The 27,976-nt window shown below is 43.2% G+C and overlaps 2 protein-coding genes and 1 long non-coding RNA gene across 5 annotated transcripts; 1 reads left to right on the forward strand and 2 right to left on the reverse strand.

The window, feature by feature from the left end:
• The first annotated feature begins 3,388 nt into the window (after positions 1 to 3,388).
• On the forward strand, positions 3,389 to 12,273 carry GPX8 (glutathione peroxidase 8 (putative)). 2 transcript variants are annotated; one of them, XM_036402543.2, is made up of 4 exons: positions 3,389 to 3,595; positions 4,280 to 4,541; positions 6,477 to 6,589; positions 11,916 to 12,273. In XM_036402543.2, exons 1-4 carry the CDS (start codon positions 3,389 to 3,391, stop codon positions 12,138 to 12,140), a joined length of 807 nt encoding a protein of 268 aa, XP_036258436.1. In that variant the 3' UTR covers positions 12,141 to 12,273. The 2 variants fall into 2 exon arrangements, with proteins under 2 accessions (XP_036258436.1, XP_036258437.1); XM_036402544.2 differs by lacking the exon at positions 11,916 to 12,273 and having other exon boundaries at positions 6,477 to 7,231.
• Positions 6,924 to 13,291, reverse strand: LOC118698978 (uncharacterized). 2 transcript variants are annotated; one of them, XR_004982007.1, is made up of 3 exons: positions 13,149 to 13,291; positions 12,882 to 12,953; positions 6,924 to 7,351 (listed from the first exon to the last, which is right to left on the reverse strand). It is a non-coding gene; the product is annotated as an uncharacterized LOC118698978 (long non-coding RNA). The 2 variants fall into 2 exon arrangements; XR_004982008.1 differs by having other exon boundaries at positions 6,924 to 7,368.
• A 12,630-nt stretch (positions 13,292 to 25,921) lies between these two features.
• Positions 25,922 to 27,289, reverse strand: MCIDAS (multiciliate differentiation and DNA synthesis associated cell cycle protein). The gene is made up of 3 exons (XM_054517794.1): positions 27,089 to 27,289; positions 26,833 to 26,943; positions 25,922 to 26,413 (listed from the first exon to the last, which is right to left on the reverse strand). Exons 1-3 carry the CDS (start codon positions 27,287 to 27,289, stop codon positions 25,922 to 25,924), a joined length of 804 nt encoding a protein of 267 aa, XP_054373769.1.
• Between the last annotated feature and the right edge of the window lie 687 nt (positions 27,290 to 27,976).

Consider the following 27,976-nt stretch of genomic DNA (forward strand, 5'->3'; position numbering starts at 1 on the left):
GGGTGCACACCCCGCCAAAGCCAGGCCTCCCTCCAGACTGGTCTGCAGCTATGGCTGCGCCTGCAGGAGCTGCACACACGGTAAAGGAGAAGCAAAGGAAGCAAACGAGAGGCCTGTATGAGCTCTCCTACCCTTCTGTCAGTCGTTGATAGCTTTTCCAGATGTGAAGGTGCTGGTGAAGACCCTGTGGCCTCTTGCAGTCCAATGGAACCTAAATCCATTCCTGTGTGTCCCACATCACATCAAAAAAAGGCACATGTGCCAAAGACACTTCTTGGCTAGGGATAAGACCAGTTTTTTCCTCTTTCCTTTCATCCTTTCACCCCACTCAGTGTCAGCTGTCTGTATGGCCTGCTGCCCTAAGCTGTCTGCACACTGGGAATGGGAATTGTGGGTACAGCTTTCCTTTCACAACAGCAACATGCTCCTGTGAGAAAATCACAGAATTAATTAGGTTGGAAAAGACCTCTGAGATCATCAAGTCCAGCCTATAACCTAACACCACCATGTCAATAGACCATGGCACTCAGTGCCATGCCTAGTGTTTCTTTAAACACTTCCAGGGACAGTGCCCCCACCACTTCACTAGGCAGTCCATTCCAATGTCTAATCAGCCTTTTTGTGAAGAAATTCCTTCTAATATCCAACCTAAACCAAATAGCTTGAGGCAGTTTCCTCCTGGCCCGACACTGGTGTCTGGAAGAAGAGACTGACCCCCACCTGGCCACAGCCTCCTTTCAGGCAGCTGTAGAGAGTGATAAGGTCCCCCCTGAGCCTCCTTTTCTCCAGGATAAACACCCCCAGCTCCCTCAGCTGCTCCTCACAGCACTTGTGCAGCTTCACCAGCTTTGCTGCCCTCCTCTGGACTTGCTCCAGCACTTCGGTGTAAATTTAAGAATCGAGAGGATGCCGTCCTGGCGCTTGCTGCGCCTGGGCAGCCCGCGCAGGCTGCTGCAGCTCTGCCCTGCCGCAGCCCCGGCAGCGGGAGACGGGAGCACCGACACTCACCTCGCACAAACTCCCCGCCGGAGGATTTCCGTCCTCCCTCTGCCCGGGCGCGTTTCCCTGCGCCCTGCCCGCGCTCCCGCCCGCTCCCAGCCTGCCGCCTGCCCGCGCCGCAGGACACCGAGAGCCCAGATCGGCCAAGGCTTCCTGTCAGCCTGCTCTTAGCTCGCGCTGGTTTTGGTCCTGCCGTGCCCGTGCCTAAGAGCAGCAGCCGCGGATGCTGGGCTGGGCACGGCTCCGGCAGGCGGTCAAACGCGCCAAGAAAGAGCGAGCAGACGGGGGAAAATAGTATAAAACGAGCGCTTCTGTTTAGATATGTACAGCTGAATCAAGGCCGGCGCAGGAAGCCTGTGGCAGGGAAGAAAAAAAAAAACACAATAAAAAACCAAAAACAAAACAACACAAAAAACCTACGTTTGTGTCGCTCATGCACTAAAGCTACGTCGCTGGCTTTTGACGACCCAAGGCACCTTCAGCCACATAGCGACGTAGGTTTAGGGGTCTGGTGGCTCCTGAGAGAGGGACTGGTTGTCTGCCTGGAACCAGACAGGTTCTCTGACCTCCACCCGTGAAAGAGGACTTAGATCTCTTCTGATTCCTGAACCTTCTCACTACCACTGCAGTTTATTCATGTCATTATTTTTAATGTTATCTTGCATTTTTAATATATTAAGGGATACTAAGTAAAGATTAAATTGGTCTTTTTATTTGCACTTGTGCAAATTCATTCATAGAGCAATTTGAGTCAGAAAACCATAAAATCTGAAAAACTATTAAAATGTAAGAGTCCGGACAATATTAAACAACATATTTTGGGTTTCTGACAGATTTTGAGCAAGGTTTTAGTTGAGAGTAACAAAAGGAGACACAGTTAATATAATGGACTTCTGGGTAATGATTAGGCACACCAGTATTATAATATATTAAGGGGAGGGTTGTTTGTTTTATTTTGTTCTGAAATAATATTAGATGCAAATTGCAAACACTTGAGATGTGGCTTAGACATCAGGATGTTACATGGATTTTCTGTAACCAAACACTTTTGTTCTTGCCTTTAAGGTCAGCATTAGTCACCTGTGCTTGCTTGATGAGTACAGCTTTGTTCATTTCAGCACACAATTATGTGTTTTCTTCCCCACCATCAAAACATCCTGCTCACAGACCTCACTGCCTGGCAGAGACAAAGCCTAATATGTCCTCATATACAAATACTGAAATTTCACAGTGTTTCCCAAGCATCTCTCTCTGTTTTGTAGAAAGCGTGAAGCTGTCCCTATAGTCTTGTTAAACAAAATGAATGTGGATTTTAGTTATTTAGAGATTATAGAAAGAGTTGAACCCACCACTGATACATGATATTGTACAAACCAGTGATACTGGTAGTAGTACTGAAGACATCAAAAGGAAAGAAAAAACCATATTCCAGGTTTTACATTCAGAAAAGCCCTTTCTATTTCCATCCCTTAAAATGCATCATCTAAGTGCAGCAAAAAATCAGGGTGACAAAGAAAACCAACTGAGGCAGAAATGACTCCTCAATGGTGGTTTGCACTGGGAGGGAAAGAGAGTAAGCAGAGACTCACAAGCAGCAAAACACCACTGGGGCTTGGCTTAGATCTGAGACTTTCAGCTAACTCTTCTCTCATGCAGACCTTCAACCTTACATCTCAGTACAGCTCGTTGCCAGGTAGCCAGTAGCAATTAAGAAAGCAACCTATTTTCCATTATCATCCCCACTCTCAATGCAAAAAAAAAATCCACATTATATTATCTTCCTTTATTAGGACAGACTATTACCAAGGAGTTTTTCTCTGCACCATGTGCTGAAAAGAGTTTTACACAGCTGTCTGTGATGCCACAGCAGCTGATGAGACGCAGTGCTGAGTTTGTAAACAGGGTGGTTTCAGCCATTCTGCCTTTTTCTACCTGAACAGCTGTCCCCCAAAATACTTCTCCAAGTCTGCCTGATAACACAGCTGCCTCCTGCAGAACAACTACCCAGATACATATGGGGGCCCAGGAGATGTGCTGGAACTGCTCTACAAACTCAGTTTTGTGCCCAGCAGCTCTCATGACAGTGCAGACACATACTGGAATATCCCACACAGGTCAGTTACACAGAGCAATCAGCCTCCTTAGGTGATAGTTACACCCTTTTCACTCATTTCTTCTCCCCCCTTCCATCCCTCTTCCCCCCAGAAAGTTCCTGAATACTTTACATAAGGGCTCAGAGGCCCAGCAGGCACTGTTATGTGCAACAGCTTTTTTGTAACAGGGACAAAAATGAGCAGCTTGTTCTTTCCGGTCTAAGCCAAGAGTCTCATGTTTCAGCTCCTCCTTCACATTCCAGGCCTGCCCAGGCTCCTCTCCAAAGATTTCAAAAATGGAGCCTCTCACAACTAGTTATCCTCTGAAATACTCAGTGCACAGAGCCAGGATCGTTGTTGTCTTCCTGTCAATGGTTTTGTGCACCACCATTCTCTGCCTGCTGCAACTCAGGTTTTTTAAACCTAAAATCAAAGATTTTTATTCTTTTGAAGTCAAAGATTCACGAGGAAGGATTATTTCCTTGGAGAAGTACAGAGGGAAAGTAAGTTATTCTTTCACTTTTTCTGTTTTGAATCCATACTGACAAAAAATGTGCATGTTTCTAGGTAAATAAAAGGCTTGGTTATGGGAGGTTCTGGCAGAGATATGTGCTAAATTCCTGTTCTTCATACAGAAAGCTGGAGAATTCCTGTTCTTCATACAGAAAGCTGGAGAAAACTTATTTTATCTAGGCCTGTTCCAGGAATCAAGTATTAGATCTAGCAAACCAAGAAAAGAAATTGTATTATTTAGCACAGGGCAATACAGCTTAACTGGCAAATTGGTGGATTTTAATCTTAGTTAAGAATGTTGGTTTTGGATTTTGGAAGTTTATCTAGTAAATGTGATTTTAGTGCATGTCCTAAATATCTGCTTTTTAAAATGCTTATATAGAAGCAAAGCTGTAAGATTAAGTTTATGAGTTTACTATATATTTACAACAGATTGTCTGAAAGTAAATATCTTCAGCTGCTTTCATCTTTATCTGTTTAACAAAATGATGATCAGACACAATACGTTTAGCCTTCTGACAGGAACCATTATGATAATGATAAATGTCATTTTAAGATTCAGTTGTGATCTCTACAATATCTATAGGCTTTTTCCTTACTAGACTAAATAATAGCTAATAACCAAATAGCCAATCACTAATAACTAAAGTTATTCTAACTTTATTTTTCTGAAGGCAACTTTGGTTGTAAACGTGGCCAGTTACTGCCAATACACAGACAAAAATTACATCGCACTGCAAGATCTGCACAGAGAGTTTGGTCCCTCCCACTTCACTGTGCTGGCGTTTCCCTGCAACCAGTTCGGAGAATCAGAGCCTAGTTCAAGCCAGGAAATAGAATCCTTTGCCAAAGGAAACTATGGAGTAACATTCCCTGTTTTCCACAAAATCAAGATTCTAGGATCAGAAGCAGATCCAGCCTTTAAATTTCTAATAGGTAACTGTTTTCTTTTATGTATCAAGCTGCCTGTAACCTTGGTAGTCTCATTGAATCCAGGCTGCATGTTTTTGTCAGGAAACACTGAAGTCTTCACAAACTATGGAGACAAACAGGCACTTAGCATACAATTACTCTCATTTTAATTTGCATATCAAAAATATGGGCTAAAGAATTGTGTCCTGAAAACATCAGTTTCTCCTCACTGCTTATAAAAACAGTCTGCTCTGACCAGTCCAGCTAGAAACATCCATTTTGCTAGAAATGCTAGAGCTAGAAACTCCCACTTACAAAATCTTATTTCAAAGTACATGTTTTTTATTATAAGAAAGACTTTTCTCATGGACAAAATGTAGTTATAGAAGTCATAAAATTACCAGAAGATTTAATATAACCACATGCAGATGAGATTTTTAGCTGGGTCCTATGTCCATCTTTATGTAAAATGTATTGTAAAACAGGTTTACATATACTAGTTATATATAACACTGATTTGTATCAATTTGTCATGTGAACTTCAGGACCTAGCCTGCAAAATCCTGCATTAATACAGGGAGCATTTACAGACTTAGAACCTCATATTCTGATGAGCAAAATGAAATTCTCTCCCCCTTCAGTTGACCAAAGTTTCACAGACTCATAGCCAACTTGAAAAGCCTCTCTGAATTTTCCTGAGCTTTGATCAGGTTTTGAACCATATTAATATATGAAAGAAAAAGATTGCTTAAACATAACCCCTTTCTGACACACTACTTTACCCAGAAAATAAAGTAGTAGAGTGCCCAAATCTGTATTCCATCTCCTCGCCTTCCGAGTCTATTTCAGTCTCTCATAGCATCTCTTGTTAGAGAATTATTTCACATACCTAAATGAAATGTTTCCCAGAACTCTTATGTGCTAAATCCCCCAAGCATGTACTTGGAAATTTTTTTTATTGAGGAATAATTTAAGGGCAACCATTGTCATTGTAACTGTGTTTGTTCCTACCTGCTCTTAGGCATGCTAGTAAAAACCTCAGGTGACTTTGTTGCCCTGAATTGCCCAGATGTCCAGTGAAATTATTGAGGGTTTTCTCTCATTTCTTTATCAAAATGACTAGAGCACAAAGGCACCTGCTCTGTGTGATGAATCCAGATTCTAAATATCAGTGCCATCAGTGTTAACGATTGGTACCTATAAAGAAAAAAATTCTACTCAAATTTTCTTATTTGGCATGCTGTTCACCTACAAGAAGGAGAAAGATCTTTTGGTACTTCAGTATTCTGAAATAAAGTTTTTCTCTTGCTGCATTCCTGAGTTTCACATTAAATTTCTGTGCATTTTTAATTAAAGTACCTTTTTTATTCATGTTGCTATTTTGACAATCAGAAGGCTGAACATCATGCCATACCACCCTTTTGTGCCTGTGACTACTAGCAACAGGATGGCAGCAGCACTGTCCAATAATCTAGTGCAAAATTAGTCCACTTGCAGAGCAAGCGTGGTGCCAAACTTCCATCCGTTGCTTAAAAAAAATCCATTTAGGGTTCAGCACCATTCCCAACCAAACACTTGTTCTCCAGTCAAAATCTACTGGAGCCTTTTTTGAAAGAAGCTTAATTAAGCCATCAGCAGTACAACTTCCTGCTCTCATCTCACTTCCCAAAACTGACACAAAAGTAGGGATTCCCTGAATAAATATGCAGGCAAATATGTATCCTCTTCCCTAGGAAGTATAGAATAGTCAAAGTAGGAACTCTTTAACAGTTTCACAGGAAGAGGGGAGCATCACTGACTTCCAGCTTTTCAGATCATTAGCAGCAATCAGTAAATCCATACCCAGACTGCTAGCAAAGAGTATGGTGGGATTACTTCAGCATAGTCAAAGAATCAGTATGGGGCCTGGAGACAATTCCAGGTGTAAGTCACTAAAGCAATCTGATTTCATCCTTACAGATTCTTCAAAGAAAGAGCCTCGATGGAATTTCTGGAAGTACCTTGTTAGCCCTGAGGGGAAAGTTGTGAAATTCTGGAGACCTGAGGAGCCAATAGAAAGTATCAAACCAGAGGTAACAGCATTAATCAGGCAGATTATCATGAAGAAAAGAGAAGACCTCTGAAAAAGCCATTCAACACTATGGGTATACAGCCTTTCTATTCCTGAGAAATGTTGCTAGAAGCTAAACCATCAGGTGATTTTGCTACTCTTTAACTTTGGTGTTTGCAATTTGTCTGCTGGTTCTGGATTGGCTCCTGCAGTGGCCTCAAGAACAGCGGAGGTTTCTGACACAGCGAGGCACTCAGTACATTGCAGGGAGGGACCATCAATTTGCATAGAGGGTTTATGATTTCTTTTTCTGAATTCCTGACAATAGCTAATTAAAGTTGTCACCAAGAGGTAAATAGTTAGAAAGAAGGTTTATTAATAAATGACTCATATTTACACAGTTTTTTTTCCCCCATTATACCAGTAAGACAGAGATTTTATACTCCATTAACACATAATAGCCCTGTCATGAAAGACATGGGACCCAGAGACATCCATAGCAGGGTTTCACATATGTAACTGAAGGTACCAGCTGTGCAATATCTTCTCAAGGAAGAATACTGAATTGTGAAGCTGCCAGTTGCAAAAAAAATGTACATAGAAAATAAAATTATTACAAGAAGCAAAAAGATTGAAATAAATTTGCTTGCTGCTTCATATTTTACATATTTTACATTTCAGTTTTCCAACACCTTTAAAATCTTCAACCTTCTCCATACATTTGTGGTGCAGTACAGTGCCTCAGATGTGAGCTCCTCTCCTGCTGGGTTATTTCTCTTCTGACCTGGATGAAGGCAGGGCCTGTGTAAATATTCATGGTTGCTTACAGAAGGACTCAAGGGGCAACAAAAATCAAGAGCCTGGCACTATGACAGACATCCTTCTGAGACTATGGAAAACAATGCTCCCCAGCCACCCATCTACATCTCATCTCTAGAATAAAATGGCAATCTTCAAGTAGAGGTAGAAGAAGGGGATGCAGGCTCCTGCCTCAAGCCCCACTCTTCTCACCTTGCAAACTCCCCAGTCCTGCATGTAACTGCTAACCCATTTCCAGTTCTGTTCCACTCTTCCATTACAAACTGCCAAGAGTTTTGATTTATCTGAATGAAGGGAGATAGAAAACTCGAGTAAGAAACCTCACCCCAGCTGTCCATGCCTTGAAGAAGGGCTGAGCTAATAGGAATGAGAAAAACCTGTGTTTTTCACTATTCAGTAGAATAGTGAAATTTTCTATATGAAAAGGATGGGTAGAATTAGTGTTGTTCTTTTGTAAGACTAATACTGGTGGAAAATACCTAAAGCACTTCAAAAATTTTCCAGTAAAGACAGCCACTCAACTGTAAGGTGAGAAAACTCAAAAGGTGAGAAATTCAAGAGCAATTGTTTTTTAAAAGAGAGAGTTTTTCATTCACTTATTGAATTAATTGAAAATGTCACAAAAAATCTATGAAGATTGAGTAATGATACTTATCTGGAAGATTTAACAAAGTCACTCTCAATAATGGCAAACACCTTTTTGGAAAGGATATTAAACTTAATGCATGACAATTTTATCCACCCAAAACTTCAGAACCCAGTTAAGGACTATGTAAAAGTCTCATTAGACCAAATAGGCCTGCTGCTGATGTTTTAGACTAGCCTCTGCACTGTTTGCCACTGTCCTGCAAGATTCCACATCATCTGTGAAGACAGTGCCTATTTTTATGCTGAGGTCCTGCATTTTACTCCTATCTCCTCCTGCATGTACAGTGTGAGAACACATAGTGGGACATGTCAGGTGATTTTTGTCCTACATCTCTGCTGCTTTGATGGAGCAGGAAGGGAGCTGAGATATGGACCCTCTCCCCTCACTGTGAGCAGTCAATGGTCCATGGAACTAAATGTCAGGACACAGTGTTTTGCCCATAAAAAGTGGATATCTTAATTTGAAAATGTACAAGTTTAAAATATGGATGTCTGTTCATGTGAACTACCAAAGCTCCCTGGTTTTTGCATCACTGAATAAAAAAGGGTAGGTATAAAGAAATGTTGGGTGCTATTAGTGGAAAACCCAAAAAAAAATGCCTAATGCCTGTTTTAGTCCTGGTACTGGCTGAGAATTATTTGGCATATGGGAAATTTCACCTGGGTCCTTAAAACACTCAAGATAAACAGTGAGGCATGATTTTCTTGTTTGAAAGGGAGCGTGAGGGAAGGAAATGTGTGCACCTAGTTTGTGACTCACTCACTAAAGCTCATATTGTTTTCCAGAGGACACAGTGTAATCTTGAATATCTCAATGCCAGCATTAAGATCAAGTGTCTTTCCTGGTATTCAGAAATAGCATGTGATATTAGCAAACAAGTGGACAGAATTACTTAACTCATGGCTCCCTGAATCATAGTCACTGCAGAGTACTAAGGAAAGAAGATTTTGTCTGAGAAAACACAGTCGTGGATCTTCTCATTCCACTATTTAGTCACATTGCAGTGACACAACCATCTTCTGAAGAAATTTCAGTATAGGTACCATTCAGTCCTGATTCTACACAGTTCAAGTTTTTCAAAATTTACTGTTACTAACTTATTTAATGTTACTTCAACAAATTAACATTCCTCCTTAACAAAAACTCCGTGTGTTTGTATTACTTATACATCATGAGACATATCAGCTCTTGCAATATAATATTTAGGGCAGACCATTGATAAACTAATCACTCCTTTTTCAAAAGTATGTTACAAGTTATCTGGTAAAAAGGAAGCATCTAATGGCCAAATCTACACAAACTTGGAGAAGCAAACAAATAAAATGAAAGTCAGAATATGTTATTAAAACAAGCATTTATCTATAGTCAAAAGCCAAGGAAGTCGTGTGAATATATGTCTATATAAATACCCACTTAGAGTTAATTTAAAATACAGCATATAAAAATATAAACTCCAACATTTTAAACAGATTGAAACTTATTTCTTGGATTCTTGAATAAACTCCCCACTTTAAGATTAAACTTCCTTCCTATGATGCTTAACGAATGTCAGTGCATGAGTATTAAAGTTATTTTATTTCCATTTGAGCATAACTTATTGCTGAGCCAACACATCAATGTTCCTTCAATATTTAGTGATGTAAGAGAAACATACTCATATAGGGTTCAAACCCGAAACTGTTACTTAATATTTACATAATTCAGCAGATTATTTATAAACCAGTTGGGGTTGCTGTATAACTGCATGAAATACAACTACATTTACTTCTATACTCTCAGTTACACCTTATTTTAAACACTGCATTCACTCAGTCTGCATAACCTAGCACACCTCCCTTAGGTCAGGGGAACCAGGCAGGCACTGGCCAGCTAGGGACCAACGAGATATTTAAACAGCAGTGTTTATATTCTTGTCTGGACTGTGATGTGCTAATCTGACAGTGTAGTCAGTTGCTGGTGTGCGAGGAACAGCTAACTAACAATACACTGCCTAATCACCACACACAACAGTGGGAGGTCAGTCACTGTGCACACCTTCACCAACACTGCTGCTCTTTCTCTTCACGGTCCATGGCACGGACAGCAGCTCCTAGATAAAACAAGTCACAACAAAGAGTGCCTTTGGCACTCTGTGGATGCCTAAAGGGCCAAGATGAGGATGAAATTAACACTGATGGCTGTGGCAGCAAGTTTGGAGAAGCTCACAATGTAACATGAATCAAAAAGATCAATGTGCTTCCAGCCTTAATCCTTCCACATATAGTCCTGTTCACACTGTGTGGTTGGTGAGACTATGTGCAGTGGTTTTAATGCATTAATGTTAACAAATTAAGTTATCTGGAGAAGCAATGAGAGAGGAAAAATTCTAAGACTGACTTTTTAAATCACATACAATGGGAAGGTAATTATTTTTCAGATATAGCATTTAGAAAGTTAGTGAAAGTGACTTTAAGCCATTGAGGACTCTAATTACTCAATTACAAACAAACAAACAAACAAAAAACACCTCTCAAAAGCTATCAAGCTGCATTTGTCAAATAATGCTATCAAAAAAATTAAAATCAAACATAAAACACACATGAAGTTTTTACAGATATTTAAGAACTCCCTGTTACCTTGGTATCTAAAAGTAGATGAACACCAGAGTCTTAATAAAGAAAAAATACTCACTGTTGTTAGAATAATGGAAAGATACAAGATACCACTTGTATTTGCCTGACAGTCAAAGAAAGCAATAATCAGGAGAAACAAAAAGATTTCTTATACAAAAGTAGTAGGTCTCCATTTTGATGACCAAGGTATGTGGGAAAAGAGAGCAGCTGCATGTTAGCTGCTGTCAGAACTTCAAGCAGCCAACATACACTGCCGCCCCATCACACACAGCTGCATCACCTGCATGAGTTCCTGCATGAATCCCTGCACCTTCCGAGGGAGCTGCCTTGAAACAGCAGTGAGCCAGCCCTGCAGCTGGTGACAGTGTAGCAGTGACTGCTGCATTAGGCACAGCAGTCAACTAGCAATACACTGCCTACCAGACACAGAGCCCTTACGAGGGAGATGCCTCCTGAAATAATATGCCTGGAAACATTTCTTATTTTTTACCTAAATGCAGCATTATTCACCTGTTTTAAGGTTCATGTTTCATATGTGGATATATAGAAGTTCAAACAGTATATAGTGTGAAGAGATAAATGTCACAGGTAGGTGTCTGACTCAGGAAGACCAGAGTAAGAGCAATAGTATAAACCTTCTGTGGAGTTCCCAGGCTGTCCAAAAGGAACTGGATAGTGCTGCAAACAGTTTGTTGTCTTAGTTGAAGGAATATAGACATATTACCTCTATAGTATGTTACTTCCACTGGTAATTTGTATCATATAGACCTACTCCAGTCCTTTTCTGTGTGGGACATTTGCTTATGGCCACTGTTGCAGCCCTGCCCTTAGCCTAGATGAGCCCAGAGTCAAACACTGAGTAGTCAATTTTATCTTGAAATTAGAATTATCATTGGTTACTCCATAGCAGGTTACAAGCCACAACATACCTCTCTCTACAGCCACCTAATGGAAAACAAACAAAGGTTTCAGGACTGAAGTTTATGAATTTAGTCTAGATGGAGGTAAGATTTTACCTCCAACATCCATTTTGATTGAAAGTCCTTTGAAGTCTCTCTGGAAAGGAGGTACTGAGTTAGACACTGTATAAAAGCCAATTAATATTGTATTTGAAGCCTTCACTTTGTTTCTTCAGAATTGGTCTTAAATCACTCAAAATAAATCTTAACTCAATACAAAACAAAACATGAAACATTTACTTCCTTGAGTGCTGCTGCTGTTAGCAGCCACAGAAAGTACGGGCTAATTGAGTTCTTCTTGTTCCACAGCAAAAGGCGGCCACCTCTGAGTTTTCCGTGATGCTTTTGAATGAAACAATATGGAGTGCAGCTAGCAGCTGTGGACACATCAGGGACAACAGCCAGCTAACATGCACTGCCACACTGTTACACTCTCTTCAGTTTTGGCCAGTAGTTCCCCTTCACCACCAAACCCAAAGTTTTGTCTCCCAGAGCTCAGTCATTGCTCACTTCAGCAATGCGGCTTTTCCCTGAGGGATCACTTACATAAAATAAAATGTTGAAGCAACATTCTCAGCATGCTAGAGATTACATTTCTATACTGTCATATCTAATGGCAGTATGACTTATCTTCTGCTTCAGTGTTTTTCAGTATGGTCAATCCCAAAGACACCTTCACTTCCCACTCCATCAGTTTGCATGTTACAGTCTTACCTGGTTTTGTGATTCATGTCAACTCCTTAAGGCACAAGCTGCCTGTATTTTACCTATTGATTACTGTTCAGCGATTATTTTTGTGATTAAAAAGTTTCCTACCTAGGTTCCTACTGTACTTGTGAGCTCTTTGTTGTGTCCCTTATCATATAATACCTAAATGAAGGTAACTGAGTTTGCAGTGCCAATGGAAAGAGAGTTCTGCAAATCTATACAACCTCTTCAACCAGCTCAAGTAACTTCTGCTTTTAAAGAGTAAGCAGTCCCTCTAGTGCACCAGGAGAGAAGCCCAAAGGTGTTTTTGTTTCCTCCCCTGAAGGGATGTCTATTGACCGTAACTTGTGGTTTTTTGACATTGCAGATGCTACGCTTGAGGAAGTGTCATAAGGATTAATAGGAAACAAGAGAAATTACATGTTGTGGGGGTTTGTTCAAAATCACCTACTTTCCATATTTTCCTTCCCTCCTTCCTTCCTCTCTCCCTCTGTCCCCCAGAAAGGCACAGTGGAGCTCTCAGTTCAGCGCATACAAAGGAGTGCAAACGTCTGTGCCTGTCCTTACCTTAGCTGCTCTCCGTGGGCTTTGCTTTCTGCTCCACTTCAAGTCCTTTCCAAACGTTCTCTTCGCGTCATGCTTGAAAAAAAACACAGAAACACAACACTTAGCAACCGCGCAGCTCAGTTTATTCACCCTAAATCACCTTCCCTCCAGCCTCGCTGCTGGCGAGGCTTCCCTGGGAGCCACGGCCCGGGACAGTTCAGAGGCGCCGAGGAGGACCGGTCCTCCCCAAGGCACCGGCAGCCCCTGCACCCCACGGGACGCTGTTACCAAAGCAAGTCCTCATCCCTCCTACTCGTCCTGCGGGCGGGTTTTCTAATTTCCTCTCTGTCTCTGCCGGGGCTGGCTGAAGCCGCTGCCGCCACCTCAGGAGAGGTACTCTGACCTGGGGCGGGATCCCTCCCGGGGGGTGGGCTCCGGGCAGGTGCGTGGCAAGCAGCCACTCTCACGGCAACCCGTGCGGAGGGAAACTTATAGCCCGGCCCGCCCTCGGGGCGCCGGTCCCCGCGGGGAGGCGGTGCCAGCTGCTCGGCCGCCCACCGCACCGTCCCCTGGCGCCGCACGCCGTCCTTTAAGCATCCCGCAGGCGCGCCCGCCGCGGCGGGAAGCGCGGTCCCGTCCCGCCGGCGGGCCCGGGCTGCGCGGCGGCGGTCCCGGCTGGCGGCAAAGCGCCCGGGCTGCGCGGCGGGTCCGCGCTCCGCGGGCAGGGCGGCGGCGGCGGCCGGTGCCAAAGAGCCCTGGCTCGGCATCGGGCACGGGCAGCCCGCCCGACCGACACCCCGGGCGGCCGACACCTGGCCGAGGCCGCTGTGTCACCGCCCCAGCCGTGCGCCCTGCGGTTGCCATCGCTCGGCCGTGCCACGGTCTGGGGCTGCCATCACTCCGCTCCTTCTGCCTCGGTAATGGGGCTAGGGCAACTTCACAGAATCACAGCTTCACAGAATCACAGAGTCACAGAATCACAGATTCAATTAGGTTGGAAAAAACTGCTGAGATCATCAAATCCAGCCTGTAAACTAACACCACCATGTCAACTAGACCAGGGCACTAAGTCCATAGCATCCAATCCATTTTTAAACACCGCCAGGGATGGTGACTCTATCACCTTCCTGGGCAGCCCATTCTAATGTTTAATTGCCCTTTCTGTGAAGAAATTCCTTCTAATGTCCAACCTAAATCTAATGACTTGAGGCTATTTCCTCTTGGAGTGACACTAGCTGCCTGGAAGAAGAGACCGACCCCCACCTGGCCACAGCCTCCTTTCAGGCAGCTGTAGAGAGTGATAAGGTCACCCCTGAGCCTCCTTTTCTCCAGGATAAACACCCCCAGCTCCCTCAGCTGCTCCTCACAGAATTTGTGCTCCAGCTTCACCAGCTTTGCTGCCATTCTCTGCCATCTCCTCAGCACATGCTACACAAACCCCTCACGTCTCACATCAGCTGCTTCCCACTGCCACCCCGCCTGCTGTGAGGAGCCGGGCACCACCGCGCAGGCAGCGAGGTCTACGGGGCAGCGCCGTTCTGAGGCACCCAAGCCAGGCTGTCTGAAGCTGAGGGCTGAATGCAGTGCCGCTCTGTCAGACCAGATTGAGCAAACCGCATCGCAGCCCTGTACACAGTCCTCTCCAACGCAGGTCCCCAAACCCAAAAGCAAAGCAAAACCGCACTGCTTCACCACCATCTTACACTACTAGATTCCAAAAATAACCTGCTATCATTTTGCTTTTACGTGACAGGCAAAGGGAGAAGTTGTAGGAGAAAGTGTGAAGCACCGCTTAATGGCAGCAGTTGAGTTGTTCGTGCATGTGCCTTATGGAGTTCGCATGCCGGAGGGACAGTACACATTCTTAGGCACCCAGTTCATCTGAGAAAACCTGAACACAAATTTGATAGGAGAAAGGTTAAACAGTAGTCTGTTTTTTTGTTTGTTTGGGGTTTTGTTTGTTTGTTTGTTTTTGTTTTTGTTTTTTTTTTTAAGGATAGAGTTTAGTTAAACGAAAGAGGTAAAAAGAGAAGAGTTACTGGAACATGCAATATGGGGTTTTTTTCAATATAAGTTCATAACCATTCTTTTTCAGTCCTTGTCATAATGTCAAAATTCGGGGTGTCACCATCTAGGTTTTCAAGAGAGAGATGCAGGCAGACACAGAGCATGTAAAAGAGCATATTTTCCTATTTCAAGGTTTTGGTTGTTAGAAACAGCATTAAAAGTGTTCTTTTCTAAGACTAAGAAATAGAGTACCACTTTTTAAAATATGCTGAAAGTATTCTTCACTTTCTTACTGTTTCTGGAAACCAGGAGAGATTTTTCTAAATTTTACGGTGGAAAATAATTGTTTGAAGCAATAAAAAACTTATTCTGCAAAAAAGTTTCTCATATATTTCTTATTTCCTACTTAATTCTATTTTGGAGCTGCATGCTTCACATCTGCAGAAAAAAACACCGTGTAAACTAGATGATGGAGGACTATACTGATGCATTTGTAATAAGCAATAATTAAATATCAGTTGATGGAGTTGTTTTGCCAAAACAAAGTAAAACTATTTCAAAAACCTGCCACCTTATTAGCTCCCTTTGTGCTTGGTAAGGACACAACAAAGCACACCCAGCATACAAAGTGGCTGGGTCACTCAGCACCTTCTTAATGTTTTCTGTAAAACAAAGAGCACACAAGGCACTGCTAGCATAGTTTCACAAAGGGTTGCTTGCAATGCTTCAGTTGCTCGTTTAACTGAATGTGAATTTTTTTCCTACAAGACTTAACGTTTAACGAGAGCAGCCAAATATCGCCACCCTGCCTAACAGCAGACTCCGGCATGCGCTGCAAAGCCAGCTCGCTTGAGCACTCAATAAATCAGCAACACTCAAGTGAAGTGTATTGAACTGTTACCTATCAGACCAGTGTTTGAGGCTCTTGACAAACCTTTTTCTCACACTGAAAAGTTTCCTTCAGGTGAGAAAACCTGTAACCGTGCAGTTCGTTTGACAGTGGGAGGAAAGAGGTTGCAGTTGAGAACTTTATGGATGTAAACTGGAATAAAAGTCAAAAGTCTTTCAAGTCAACAAGGTTTTGTTTGAGTGAACTAGAATTGGGATTAATAAATGCTGAGCAATTCATTAAAGAGGAAATAATATGACCCACTGCAACTGGTGTTACAAGCAGTGTTTCCTACCTGTGAACCTTCAACTCACGAATGCACACATGCACCATGAATTGATTTTAATAAAAGATCTGGGTTTTTTTCTATAAAATTTCTACTGAACACTGATTAACAGTGGTATATATGCCAAGATACTACGTTTGGTAGCAGCCTTAAAGTAAGTAGCTCCCTAGGTGAAGTCAGTGGTAAATAAAAATAAGCAGGAGTGCCATGGGGAACTCTGAACTTCTATGTGTTTTTTGACGAGTATGTGTTGGATTATCGGGAAGGTGTTATAATACCAGGGATATCCTTAATACATCCTTCTTCACTTGAAGCACATGATATTCTGGAAATTATGTGCTAGATAAGAGCTTTGAGATTGTAACTTAAATTTAAACAGAGATTTGTTTTAAAAAGTTGTACGCAACTAAGTGTATCATTTCTATAATGCTTCCAGCACCTCACTGATACGTCTACAAAGTGAAATTAAGTCATTTGGGTTAAGTGTCTTCATTTCTTTCTCACCATGGATTAATTTTAGGCTCCTCGTTATGGAATCTATACAGTCAACTGCTCAGTTATTTCATTTAAGTACTAAAAACGTGGCTAAAACTTTGTAGCTCACGGCAAAAATATTCCCAAACTGGTATGTAAGAAACCATGTAGTTTGTCCTAACTGGCAGCAGATGGTGCTGATATGTTTTGCCTGGAACTACTTTGAAAGCTGTTATTCAGGTTATCAATACCGTTGAAACATTGATTTTTCTCATCCATTATGCCTAAAGTCTTTTACTATAAAATTGCTGTCATCATCATGTGTCAGAATTTATCGAGATAAAATACAAGTTTGTAGTTTGAAGGTGAAGTTTGGACATCAGCAGCAATACTCATAACAATTAAGCGCTGACTGAAACAACACTTTTTAGGAAAAGTTGGATTCATCATATACAGGCTGCTGGACAAGGACCACTAACACTTTTATGACCCAAGAATTTCACGGTATGAAAGTGAGGGTGCTCCTTGCCAAATGTTTGCTGACAAGACATGGTGGCAGCTTACACCACACCTGGGCAAGCAGGGAGATCTAAAGGGCTGGTCATAGAACATTGCCTTAAAAGCAGTAGATGGCAGATTGACTCCATGACAGAGAAAGGGAGAAGTGAACAAAAATGGTCTTTTAGGTAAGTTTTTAAGAAACTTTCACTTAAAAAAAGGCCTACTCTGAGAAACCTGGCTGGTTAAGGAGCACAGGGTCTTTGATATCAAGGGCATATTGGATACTTATCAGAGATTATGTAGTCACTGCCTGTGACACCCAGGATAAGCCAAGAAAGGTGTAACAAATTGTGTTAAGAAAAATATCACCATTTAACAGTGTGAGGGGTCTGATTAAGATTTACCACCAGTGTGAGTTTTGAAATAGGTGGGAAAAAAATGTTGGACATACAGAGGTGAAAATTTGTTTCTATTTTGCAGCTGCAATCAAGAGAGATTTCTGGGAACCAAGGCCTTCAACTTCCTGCCAGAGCGAAAAGTTATGTCCCAGCTTTGTTAAGTGCTCACTGAGCAGAGATCCTGAGACGTGGGAACATCTTAATTTTTCTTCCTGTATTTCTTCACTGTTCTCTCTAGATTTTCAGCCAGTATACAGAAAGATCCCAATCTGGTTGCCTGCTCAGTGCTTAAGCTCCTCTGAGTGGGTTAGAGGAACATTTCTCACAGCAGTATGGACAAAGCCCTGGGCCTTTCTAAGTGGCTGACAGTTGTACTAGATGGTGGTTCTCATTTATTAAAGGGGGTTTTGACCCTCAAGTGTTTCTACCTGCAACAGAAAGCAAAGTAAACAAGGGGAAGGAAGGAATCAGGAAAGAAATGAGGACTCAATTCATGTGGCTGTTCCCATCACATCATTTCACACTGCAGTGAGCAGCTGCTGTTTAGACTCCAGAATGAAATATTGTTGACCAGGTAACTGGAATATTCTGGCAATGAACTCAAAGCTTCCTTTTAGCTGTACAAGGAACTCAAAGTTTCATTTTAGCTGTACAAAGGAGAGGTAATTAAGAGGACAAGAGGAGGAAATAGTTCCTGCTTCTTTGCTGGGGCTTTCATTAAAACCAACAATTAACATCTCAGTCCAGTACTCTGCTCATTAGAAATCTCCCATTACATTTATCTTTGCCTGCACAGTAAAAGTGACTGTGAACATAAGGGGAGCTCTAGAGCTCTAGAAATAACTATTCACTATTTCTCTTCAGATGAACCCCAACACTCAAACATAAAGGAAAATTACATCTCCTGTGCAAACAATTGAGAAAATAAAGAAAAAAACCCATGTAACTGTTAGTTGTGTGCTGTGTTCTGTCATAATAAGAATGCATTATGTGCATAGACTGTCATATTGAATACTGGCTATATACAAATTTTTCTGACTCTTGCCCATTTGTGCCACACTTTTACCTGTATCTAAACTTCTTTTATTTCCAACACTAAATTTAGTAATAATAACCCTGGTTGGCAAGTATATGAGAGAAGATCAAAGCTCTATTTAGCTCAGGGTGGAATTTGTGTCACCTGTTACTTTCTGGTTTTATTGGTTTAAAAAGAGAGAGGTGGAAACAAAAAACACCAAGAAAACCAGGGCACCAACGGATAAGTACATTTTGATAAATTGTATTAATTTTCATGTAACACACAGTTGACTCCCAGGATTTTCAGTTTTAATGTGACCTTCAGCTTTCATAAAACAATAGTCTATTTCTTCATCAGCACACTACAGTAATTTCCTTGTTTTGCTTTTCCATGGACAGATCAAAAGCTGTCCTGCTAAGTCATTCATCCCAGGCCTTTCTGCTGAGTTTCACTCTTTAACGTGTTCTCCCTTTTTTTGTGCACACTGCTAATCCATTTCAGCACACCACTGCTACAGTTTAAGTCAAGGCTTACAGTATGCTGGGATCCTGTACTGGCATTAGAGGGTGCATACAAGGTAAAACTACATTTTGTTTAGCCTTGGATAAACTCCAACTGAACAAAAGAACCTCTGGGTTCATTGCCAGCTGCCAACTGTGTGGCTAAATAATATTTCATCCTGGAATCCCGAGAGTCTAGATTAATAAACTGCCAAAATAGCACTCAGACGTGGCTCTTTCCAAAGCTTCCCTAGCAGCTTCCACTGATAGAGCAGTACTCATTTCTACATTACTAGTCCCAAACTGTATGTTATTGTACAGTTAAGTTTGCAAAAAGTGATTACGGCTCCAAATAATTATGAATTGCAACTATATCCAAGGCTTCAGGCACCTGCTGTAGATGAGTCCTCTCATGTTGTCTTGGACACAGGGCAAGGTTTCTAACACTCTTTCCTGGATAAGGGTAATTCACCATACAGTTAAAAAGCACTGTCATCTCTCAATACAAGTAATTGGTGACAGGTTCATCTTCAACACCTATGAGTTCCTGAAATTCTGTTGTATCTCCATACGACTTGCCATGGAAATAAGTCCCTGGTTTCACTTCCAAAGACTAATATTTAGGGGATCATGTCCAACTGGATTTTTCAATATAGTTGAATGCACAATCTAAGTTTTCAATTAAAATGGGTTTTTAGGTTCGTTTTTCAGTTTCACTCTTTCAAAACTGATTCATTTACAATCATCAGATCAAAATAGATCTTTACAATCTACAAATTTACAAAGATAATATCCCTCACCTCCCTATTGAGATAAGGACTTCAGCCAGGTGTGCAGTTTTTAGATGAGACAGGCTTAAGTCATATTCTCAGCACTTACAAACTTAATGTCAAAGAAACCCAATTTGTACTTCACTCTGTAGGAGATGCTCATCTATTTCAAGTCTTCCACTTTTTTAGGCTCTAAAACCCTTCCTTGATATTCAGGGTGTAGGTATAGGTCAAATATTCTCTGTCAACCCACAATTTGTATAGTCCCTTCCCCTCACAAGAGATACAAATCCATTCCAGCTCCTCTCAGAGATATTGTGAATCTCTAGTCCTGCAAGGACATTGGAACTGCTGGATTCCTGATCCCACTCAAAGGCCCACTGAGACAAAGGAGACTGTGAATTTCACCTGGAGATACAAATTTGACCACAAAATTAAAAAGAGAGGAGCACACTACAAACATACAAAAAATGGAAATACACTAGAGACAATCAGACTAAAGAAGAATAAAATGGTATAACTTTTTTTTTTCATAAATATCTCTGTATCTGTTCTATTAATAACACCTTTTACAAAAAGAGGCCAGTGTGAGAGATTCAGCTACTGATTTTACCCTCATCTCTTCCTTTCCTGTTTGTTTTGTTGGCAAACTACTACTTGCTCTGCACTGCACCCCCCAGATATCCTGAAGTATGTGTTGTCCATTGCTCCAACCATTGCTTCAATCATGTGAAGGCATATTTGATAGCTCTAATTAGACTTCTGAAGAATAGTGTATAGAAGTGCTGGGTGCCTACCTCTTATCACCTAATGCAACCACCCCTAGGGCACCAACCAATTGCAAAGAAAATAATACCAAGGAATTTCCTAAGAGAAAAAAGACCTTATTTAGAACTATTTGAAAGCTGAGCAGTGGCGTGTCTTGGGTTCAGTAGTGATTTTTTAGCACTCTTTACCACTCACCTTGAAAAATAGTGTAAAATGTCCCAAGGCCAAAACCTGTTGGAAGTCAAACTGAAATATGTTAGGAAAGTTCCTGCACCTTTTTCTGCCTGGGATCTACCTGAGTTAGGGAATTACAAAGATACAAAGCTTTAGTGACAGACAGAGAAAGCCCATTAGATCACAAACCCTTCGATCATGTGACATTAAAGAAGAATGATTTCAGATGGGATCCTGAACTACAACAAGCTTTTGAACACATGAAACAGAAGATTGTTCATGGAGTAGTCCCTCGGCCAGTCAGGACAGGATAAGATGTGAAAAATGTGCTCTACGCTGCAGCCAGGCAAAATGGTCCTTCCTGGAGTCCCAGTGAAATGTATCCAGGAGACTCAGGGATGAGCCCTGGAGTTCTGGAGTCAGGGATGCAAAGGATCTGAACCTTTCTACACTCCAGCTGAAAAAGAGATCCTTGCAGCTTATTATAGGATTTGAGCTGCCTCAGAGGTGATTGGTAGCAAAGCACAGCTTCTTCTGGCATCCTGACTGCTGGACTGGATGTTCAAAGGGAAAGCGCCACGCATCATGGCACTGGTGCTATGTGGAATTGCTCTGATCACCCAGTGAGCTCAAATAGGAAACCCAATCACCCAGGGATCTCGGAAGTCATCACAAACTGGCCTGAAGGTGAAACTTTTAGATTATCATCACCAGAGGAGAAAAAGGTTGAACATGCTGAGGAGGTCCTACACTACAATCAGCTGCCAAAAAATTAAAATCAATGCACTCTCTTCACTGATGGTTCCTGATGTATTGCAGGGACAATTTGAAAGTGGAAAGGTGCTGTATGGAGTCCTACACTGTTGAGGGACAAGGTAGACCCAGTCAGTTCACAAAGCTGAAAACTGTCCAGCTGGCTTTATATGTCACTGAATGAGAGAAATCGCCGCTACTCTACCTCTACACTGACCTGCTGATGGTGGAAAATGGACCAATGGAAAAAGACCAGTTGGCAGTGCAAAGGGAAACCCATCTGGGCTGCAGAACTGTGGCACCTCTGCCCAGGTGGAGAAGCTGGCTGTAAAGTACATCATGTAGGTGCACAATACCCAAGAGCTGGGCTACTGAAGAATATCAAAACAATGGAGAGGTGGATGGAGGTGCCAAGGTTGAAGTGTCTCAGGTGGATCTGGACTGGCAACAAAAGGGTGAATTATTTCTGACTCAATGTACCTATGATGCCTCAGATCACCAGAGAAGAGATGCAACATCCAGATGGGCTCGTGATTGATGGGTGGATTTAACCATGGACACTCCCTGGTTATCCCAGACTGTGGTTCCATGAAGTTTAACTTCCAGCTGGATTTAAATCATAACCCTCACAGGCAATCACAACAACAATTTACTGAGTGAAAAAGAGAATAAACTCAAAATCCAAGTTGACTTGTTTTAGCAAGGGAGTTCTAATTGTAGCTGCATTATCAACATAAGAAATCTGGAGATTTTACCAAAAACAAATGTTTTCATGTGTTTTACCAACACATGAAAAACGTTGAAGGCTTTTACTGGTTTATTCTTCATAGTATTTTATTTAAGATATAAAGTAAATATTGAACATAAATAGTCACTTGCTATCAGAGTTTGAACAGGTGCTAGGTGCAAGTCAGACTTTAAGAATGATTTTGCTGCAGCTATGAAATAGTTGTGCCAAAGCAAACTACAGCCTCTTTTGACCTCATTAGCTTCAGTTGTTTGTTGAGGCTGTGCAATGCAAAATGCAAATAATGGCTGCTGACCAGAAGTCAGTGTTTAGAAAAGATGAAGAGTGCTGCTGCTGTCATATGAAGAGGACTGAAAAATGCTTGCCTTTTTCTTGAAGTTAGACACAGGGGTATTTTTATTTAGAAAAATATTCAGGAAAACAAGGGAATGAATGTCAGTGAAATCCAATCTCTCTGCAATCGATGAAGAGCCAACAGGAGTAGTTTAGTACTGCTGCTATCACTGATAGTCATGTTAGAGTCTGGTCTCTACATGATCACCAAATGCCCGAGCATTCCATCTCAATGCCTGCCTGCCACCACACAGGATCTGTGGCAAACTGGCAGGAACATCAGTTGCATCTTTGTGATGGAAATGGGTGGGACTTGCCTGAACCAGTGTGCTTCAAAAACAGTGACCAGAGCAATTAAATGACACCAAATGTTTGCCTGTGTTTACATACAATTTGATAATGAACATCAAAGCAAGAACATTTATATTACTGGCATGTGGAGAGTAGCTCAGACTTGTGAATGGGCAATATTTTCTCTTTATGATCCATTGAAGAGCCCTAACAAGCCCTGCAGGAAAATGCCATGCTGACACTCAGTATTGGATATTGTCTTTTGATCAAGGGATGAGCAAAATTGCTGATTAAAAAAGGCTTTCACAAATTCTAGCTATAACAAAAACCTTATGCCATTTCTAAATGGCATAATTTTCACCCTTAAAATTACTGACTTAATTAATATGCACCTACTTACTAGAAGTTAGCTCTCTTTCTAGAATGTAGGTTTAATCAAGCTGTCCCTTGAGGTCTGGTGTTTTCCTTTAATTAACACCTAAGGATTTTACCCACACAAAAAAAGTTCCCAGACAAAGTACATATGAAATTATTGTGCTTGTCTTCAATGCATGAACTCATTAGACCCTTACCCTGGCACCCCAGAATTAAAAGGTATTTTTCTCTTTCACCTCAAAATGTTCCAGTTGTCTGCAATTCTGCACCATCATACTTCCAGAGTCACACATCCCATGGCTTGGCACCAGCAGGGAAGTGAAAGGTGGAGAAAGCGTACCTAACATGAGCAGGTAAAACCCTCATTAAATGTAATTACATCTACTTTACTGTATTTCTGCTGGGGTCTTGGCTAGCTCCTTTCACCCATTGCATGGACAATGCACCACCAAGGGGAGAAAATCACAGTGAGCATAACCCACAAACCAGCATGTTCTTCAGTTCAGCACACCTGCATGTGCAGGGGCTCTGCACAGATCCTCTCCCAGACAATAGGCATAAAGCATAAAATGTAAAACCACAAAATACAGCAAAAATTGGATGTGAGGATTCCTAGAGGTAGCCTTCCAGCTTCTCCGAGGTCAACTTCTGATGAGACAAGCATGAAACATGGGCATCATGGGACCAGGCTTTGCTTCCTGTGATCCCATCAACTCCTGCCTGACAGGAGTCCTTTTAATTTACTGTTGTCAAAACCAGTAATTTGGCTGTTTTCATTTGTGCAAGAACTTTGCCCATTTTTTATGCAGCTCCTGTATGGAAGTGGATGGATAAATATCAATTTAAAATACCCTTTTATGGATTAAAGGAGATGTATCTAGTGTACTGCTAGAAATGTTTATAGCCTAACACCATGACCATGTTGCATACCAAACAGTTTTTATCAGTGTGTATCTGTGTGTCTGATGCTCCTGTGAGTCTCGCTGAGAAACATCTTGTTCTCATTAGCCAATTTTTGGCCTTTCTGATTAATAACTCTTCAAATTAAATAGACTTAAAAGTACATTTATGATCATTTTCTAGTACTTTTAGATTACATCTCAAAATTAATCAAGGATCCTCTTACCATAGAACACTATGAGTAAAAGTAATCAGTGGAAATGCCATAGCAGGTTCACTGAAAAAGTGGGTAAAGACATATTTGTAATTCTGAAAAACTTGAAGTAGCAGCAAGATCAACACTAGTCACAATCCAACAGGGTGGTTATTTCATTTTTGCATCCTACAAGAAGTGTACACTTTTACTGTGTCACCTCATTTCTGAGGAATTAATATTCCTATGAGCATTACATAATTGTACATATATATGTGTGTATATATATATAATTGTACATATATATATATGTATATATATGCTATCTTTTGTTATTAATTTATTCCCTGTTGAATTCAGTGCAGACAGAAAGATTTTGTCTCTTCTGTCTGCTGTCAAAACAGAGCTTTCATACAGGATTTTGGCCAAAGTGGGAAAGGTCTTCTGCAAAAACGTAAATGTCTCTGAAGTCATCCCAGGGTTGAGGCCACAGCATCCCAGAAAGGGCTTCAGCATCATTCTTGCTAGAAAAATGTCAGTGCTGCAGACATGAAGGACCTCAGATACTCAATGACCACTTTTGCAGTCTCCTAGCAGCCATACAACTACGTGTTGTGCTGGCAACAACTACTCGCCTTCCAAATACATCACTGCTTGCCAAAAGCACAACAGTATGAACCCATGCAAGGACACTGGAAAAGCTGAATGCTGAAAAAATGATAACTTCACAGGGAGAAAATCCCTACCCTGAGTGGAGCAGTGTGTCACTTGTGTGCCACAGAAATATAAAAATATCAGGTACTGTTTCATAAGTGTTATTAGTGGCTTAGCTTTCAAGCTAGTGGGTGAAATGAAATGTTTCTCAGTGAGACTCACAGGAGCATCATCAGACACACAGATACACACTGATGAAAAGTGTTTGGTATGCATCATGGTCATAGTGTTAGGCTATAAACATATTTCTAGCAGTACACTAGATATATCTCCTTTATTCTGTTACTCTTTAACATTTCTCTTTACATAAGTTAGTAACACTGACTAATGTTAAAAGTAGCATGTATTATTCCAAAACTTTGCATCACTATTCTGTCAGAGATGCTTTCTGCTATCTCTGCTCTAATTAAAGTAAATATGCATACCTGCTGCAAAATGACATCTACAGTGAATCTGCACAAATAAAATGGCAATTTTAAGCACCATTTAATCATCATAACAAGTACAAATATACACATACAGTTGCACACATGAACGATACAAGTACACTTTGTAAACATTGGGTGTAAAATTCCACGATGGAGCAGCTGCATCGTTTTTACCCGCCTGGGACGATCACTCTGCTTTCAAATTGGCCAACTCCAGCCACTGTCCTGTCAGCTATACTTGTCTGCTCAGCTGACTAAAAACCTCTGGATAAAACCGGGCAGATCTTCGCTTAATTTCTACTTTCATTAGCGAGCTACTGATGGCAAGCTGCCGGGCCAGGAGCCAGGGCGGTGTGGCGCAGGACCTCACTGGGGCACGGTGCCTCCGCTGCGCTCTCCCGTCGCTTCTCCGGCAGCCGGGGGGAAGCGCGAATACCCCTTTTCCAAGAGAAAAAGGGGAGCGTACCGAGGGCTGGGGTGCGCTGCCAGCCGAGGCCGCGCTCCGCCCTGCCCGGAGCCGGGCGCCCGGAGCCGCGGGCTCTCAGCGCGGCACCCATCGGAAGCGGTGCCCGCCGGCGGCCGTGCGGAGAGTGAAGGCGTTTCCCTGCGGGAAGGCCAGGGTGCGGATGGCGCCCGCCTCGCCGAGCGCGGCCCGCAGGCTGCCGCCCCCCTCCAGCTCCCCGCCGGCGGGGCGCGGCGCGGCGCGGTCGGTGCGCAGCCCGCGGAAGGCGCCGTGCAGGTGCGGGCCCGGCCGTGGGCGCTTGGCTGTGGGGCTGCCTCCCGGGCTGTGTCCCGGGCTGCCCCCGGGGCTGCCCCCCGCGCTGTCCCCCGCGCTGCCCCCCAGGCTTCGCAGGGCGGCGCGGCACTTCTCCGACACGGCCCGCAGCATGGCATCCACGCCCTCCGCATCCTCCGGGCAGGTCCCGGCCGGGGCAGCGGCGGCGGCGGCGGCGGCGGGCGGAGGAGGTAAAGGATGAAGAGGAGGAAGAGGAGGAAGGACTGTCCCGTCGGCGCTTTGCGGGAGCATCAGCGTCTGCCGGCGAGAGGGAGCGCGAGTTCCGCGATCTGCACCGCACAGCCCCGTCCTGTTTCTCACCACACTGTGCTCCGCCGCTCCATCCCACACCGCACGGCCCCCTCCCACACCCCACTGCCCGGCCCCGAACCACGCTGACCCCCCCACTGCCCTGCTCCACCCTGCACTTCTTTACCCACACTGTACCAATCCACTCCGCCCTGCCCCACGCCATCCACCCCACACCGTCCTGCACCACGCAATTACCACAACCCCACACTGCACAATCCCATTCCACATCTCCTCCCATTCAGGCCCCGTCCCACTCCGTGCTGCCTCACCCTGCACCCTATTCCCCCCTGCTCCTGACATCACACTGTCCCCCAGGACAAGCTGGGCCGCGGGGCAGCCAGGCTGGAATGGTGAGCAGCACTCACGTCAAGGACAGCAGCCAGCTGCCTGGCCTGACTTGCCAGCTCCTTCAGCTGCACGTTGCTCTCCCGCAGTGTCACCAGCTCTTCCTGCCTCTGTGTGAGGGTCTCCTGCAGCTACGAAGGTCAAATGGGGAAAGGGCTGGTTGAGACAGCCACATCGTCCAGGAGCCAGGGGATGCTGCACGCCAGGGCCCTGCAGTTGCCTCAACAGGATGTGACAGAACATAGTGTAGGCTGGGGAGGGCTTGGGGGTCCCTACCTGGCTGTTTGCCTCCAGGGCATCTCCCAGTGCTTTCTGGTGCTGGTCTGCCATGTCCCTCCAGCACGGCTCAGGGGAAGACAGGTTCTGTGGGGGAACCTGCACCAGCACGCTGCTCTGCAGCTGCGAGGTGCAGGGGCCAAAAGCCACCTCCTCACCAAGTGAGAAAATATAGTCAGTACAGTCCAGTGGTGGTGGCATTAAGGTGGATACATCTGGAAGGAATAGCCACAAGTGTTAATTGGAGGTATTAATGTCTGTTTCCCCCAAACCCAGCACACCATTCTGGTTCTAAACATCCCTCTGGAGGTTCCCTTTGGACATGTCCTTCTGAAATGCTTTTACTCTACTGTGACAGCTGTGCAACCTGAATCTGTTTGGATTTAATTTGTCTCCCGTGGGTGAAAGCTCAGTGACAGCTCAGGTCTCTAAGGGGGTGAGCAAGAATGCACTACCTCACCGATTGTCCCATGGTTGGACAAACATGCAGTGAGTGGGCATCCAAAATTCCAAAAGCAAAGCAAAAAAAAAAAAGGAGACTGAATGTAGCATGACTGCAAATGTGCACACGCAGGTACATTTGGCTCAGGTAAGGAAAAATATCTACTTACCAGGTATAAAATCACCAAGAGTATCCCTGAATTCCTGGAAATCAAACTCCAGCCCATCCTGGAAGCAGGGACCCTGGCAGGGGTAAAGGAAATGATCCCATGAGCAGGGCCCAGGGCTCAGACCTGCCCACACCACTGCCCATACTGTTTCATCAGTGTCTGCTGCCTGTGCTCAGCACCTCATCTCAGTTCCAGCACCCCCAGGTACCATCCCCTTGCCACTTGCAACCCATCTGACACATGGGACAAGATGCTGTCCTCTGCTGTGCCCATTTCA

This window comes from Molothrus ater, chromosome Z (genome assembly GCF_012460135.2).
Source record: "Molothrus ater isolate BHLD 08-10-18 breed brown headed cowbird chromosome Z, BPBGC_Mater_1.1, whole genome shotgun sequence".
Lineage (NCBI taxonomy): Eukaryota > Metazoa > Chordata > Aves > Passeriformes > Icteridae > Molothrus > Molothrus ater.

Excerpts from the sequence above, each read along its gene's own strand:
- GPX8 (XM_036402543.2), top strand. The coding sequence starts at position 3,389 with ATGGAGCCTCTCACAACTAGTTATCCTCTGAAATACTCAGTGCACAGA. Across the intron at positions 4,542-6,476 it reads AGCCTTTAAATTTCTAATAG|ATTCTTCAAAGAAAGAGCCT; the intron begins GTAACTGTTTTC and ends TCATCCTTACAG. Across the intron at positions 6,590-11,915 it reads TAGAAAGTATCAAACCAGAG|CAAAAGGCGGCCACCTCTGA; the intron begins GTAACAGCATTA and ends CTTGTTCCACAG.
- MCIDAS (XM_054517794.1), bottom strand. The coding sequence starts at position 27,289 with ATGCCACCACCACTGGACTGTACTGACTATATTTTCTCACTTGGTGAG. Across the intron at positions 26,944-27,088 it reads CCCTGGAGGCAAACAGCCAG|CTGCAGGAGACCCTCACACA; the intron begins GTAGGGACCCCC and ends TGACCTTCGTAG. Across the intron at positions 26,414-26,832 it reads AGCTGGCTGCTGTCCTTGAC|ACGCTGATGCTCCCGCAAAG; the intron begins GTGAGTGCTGCT and ends TCTCGCCGGCAG.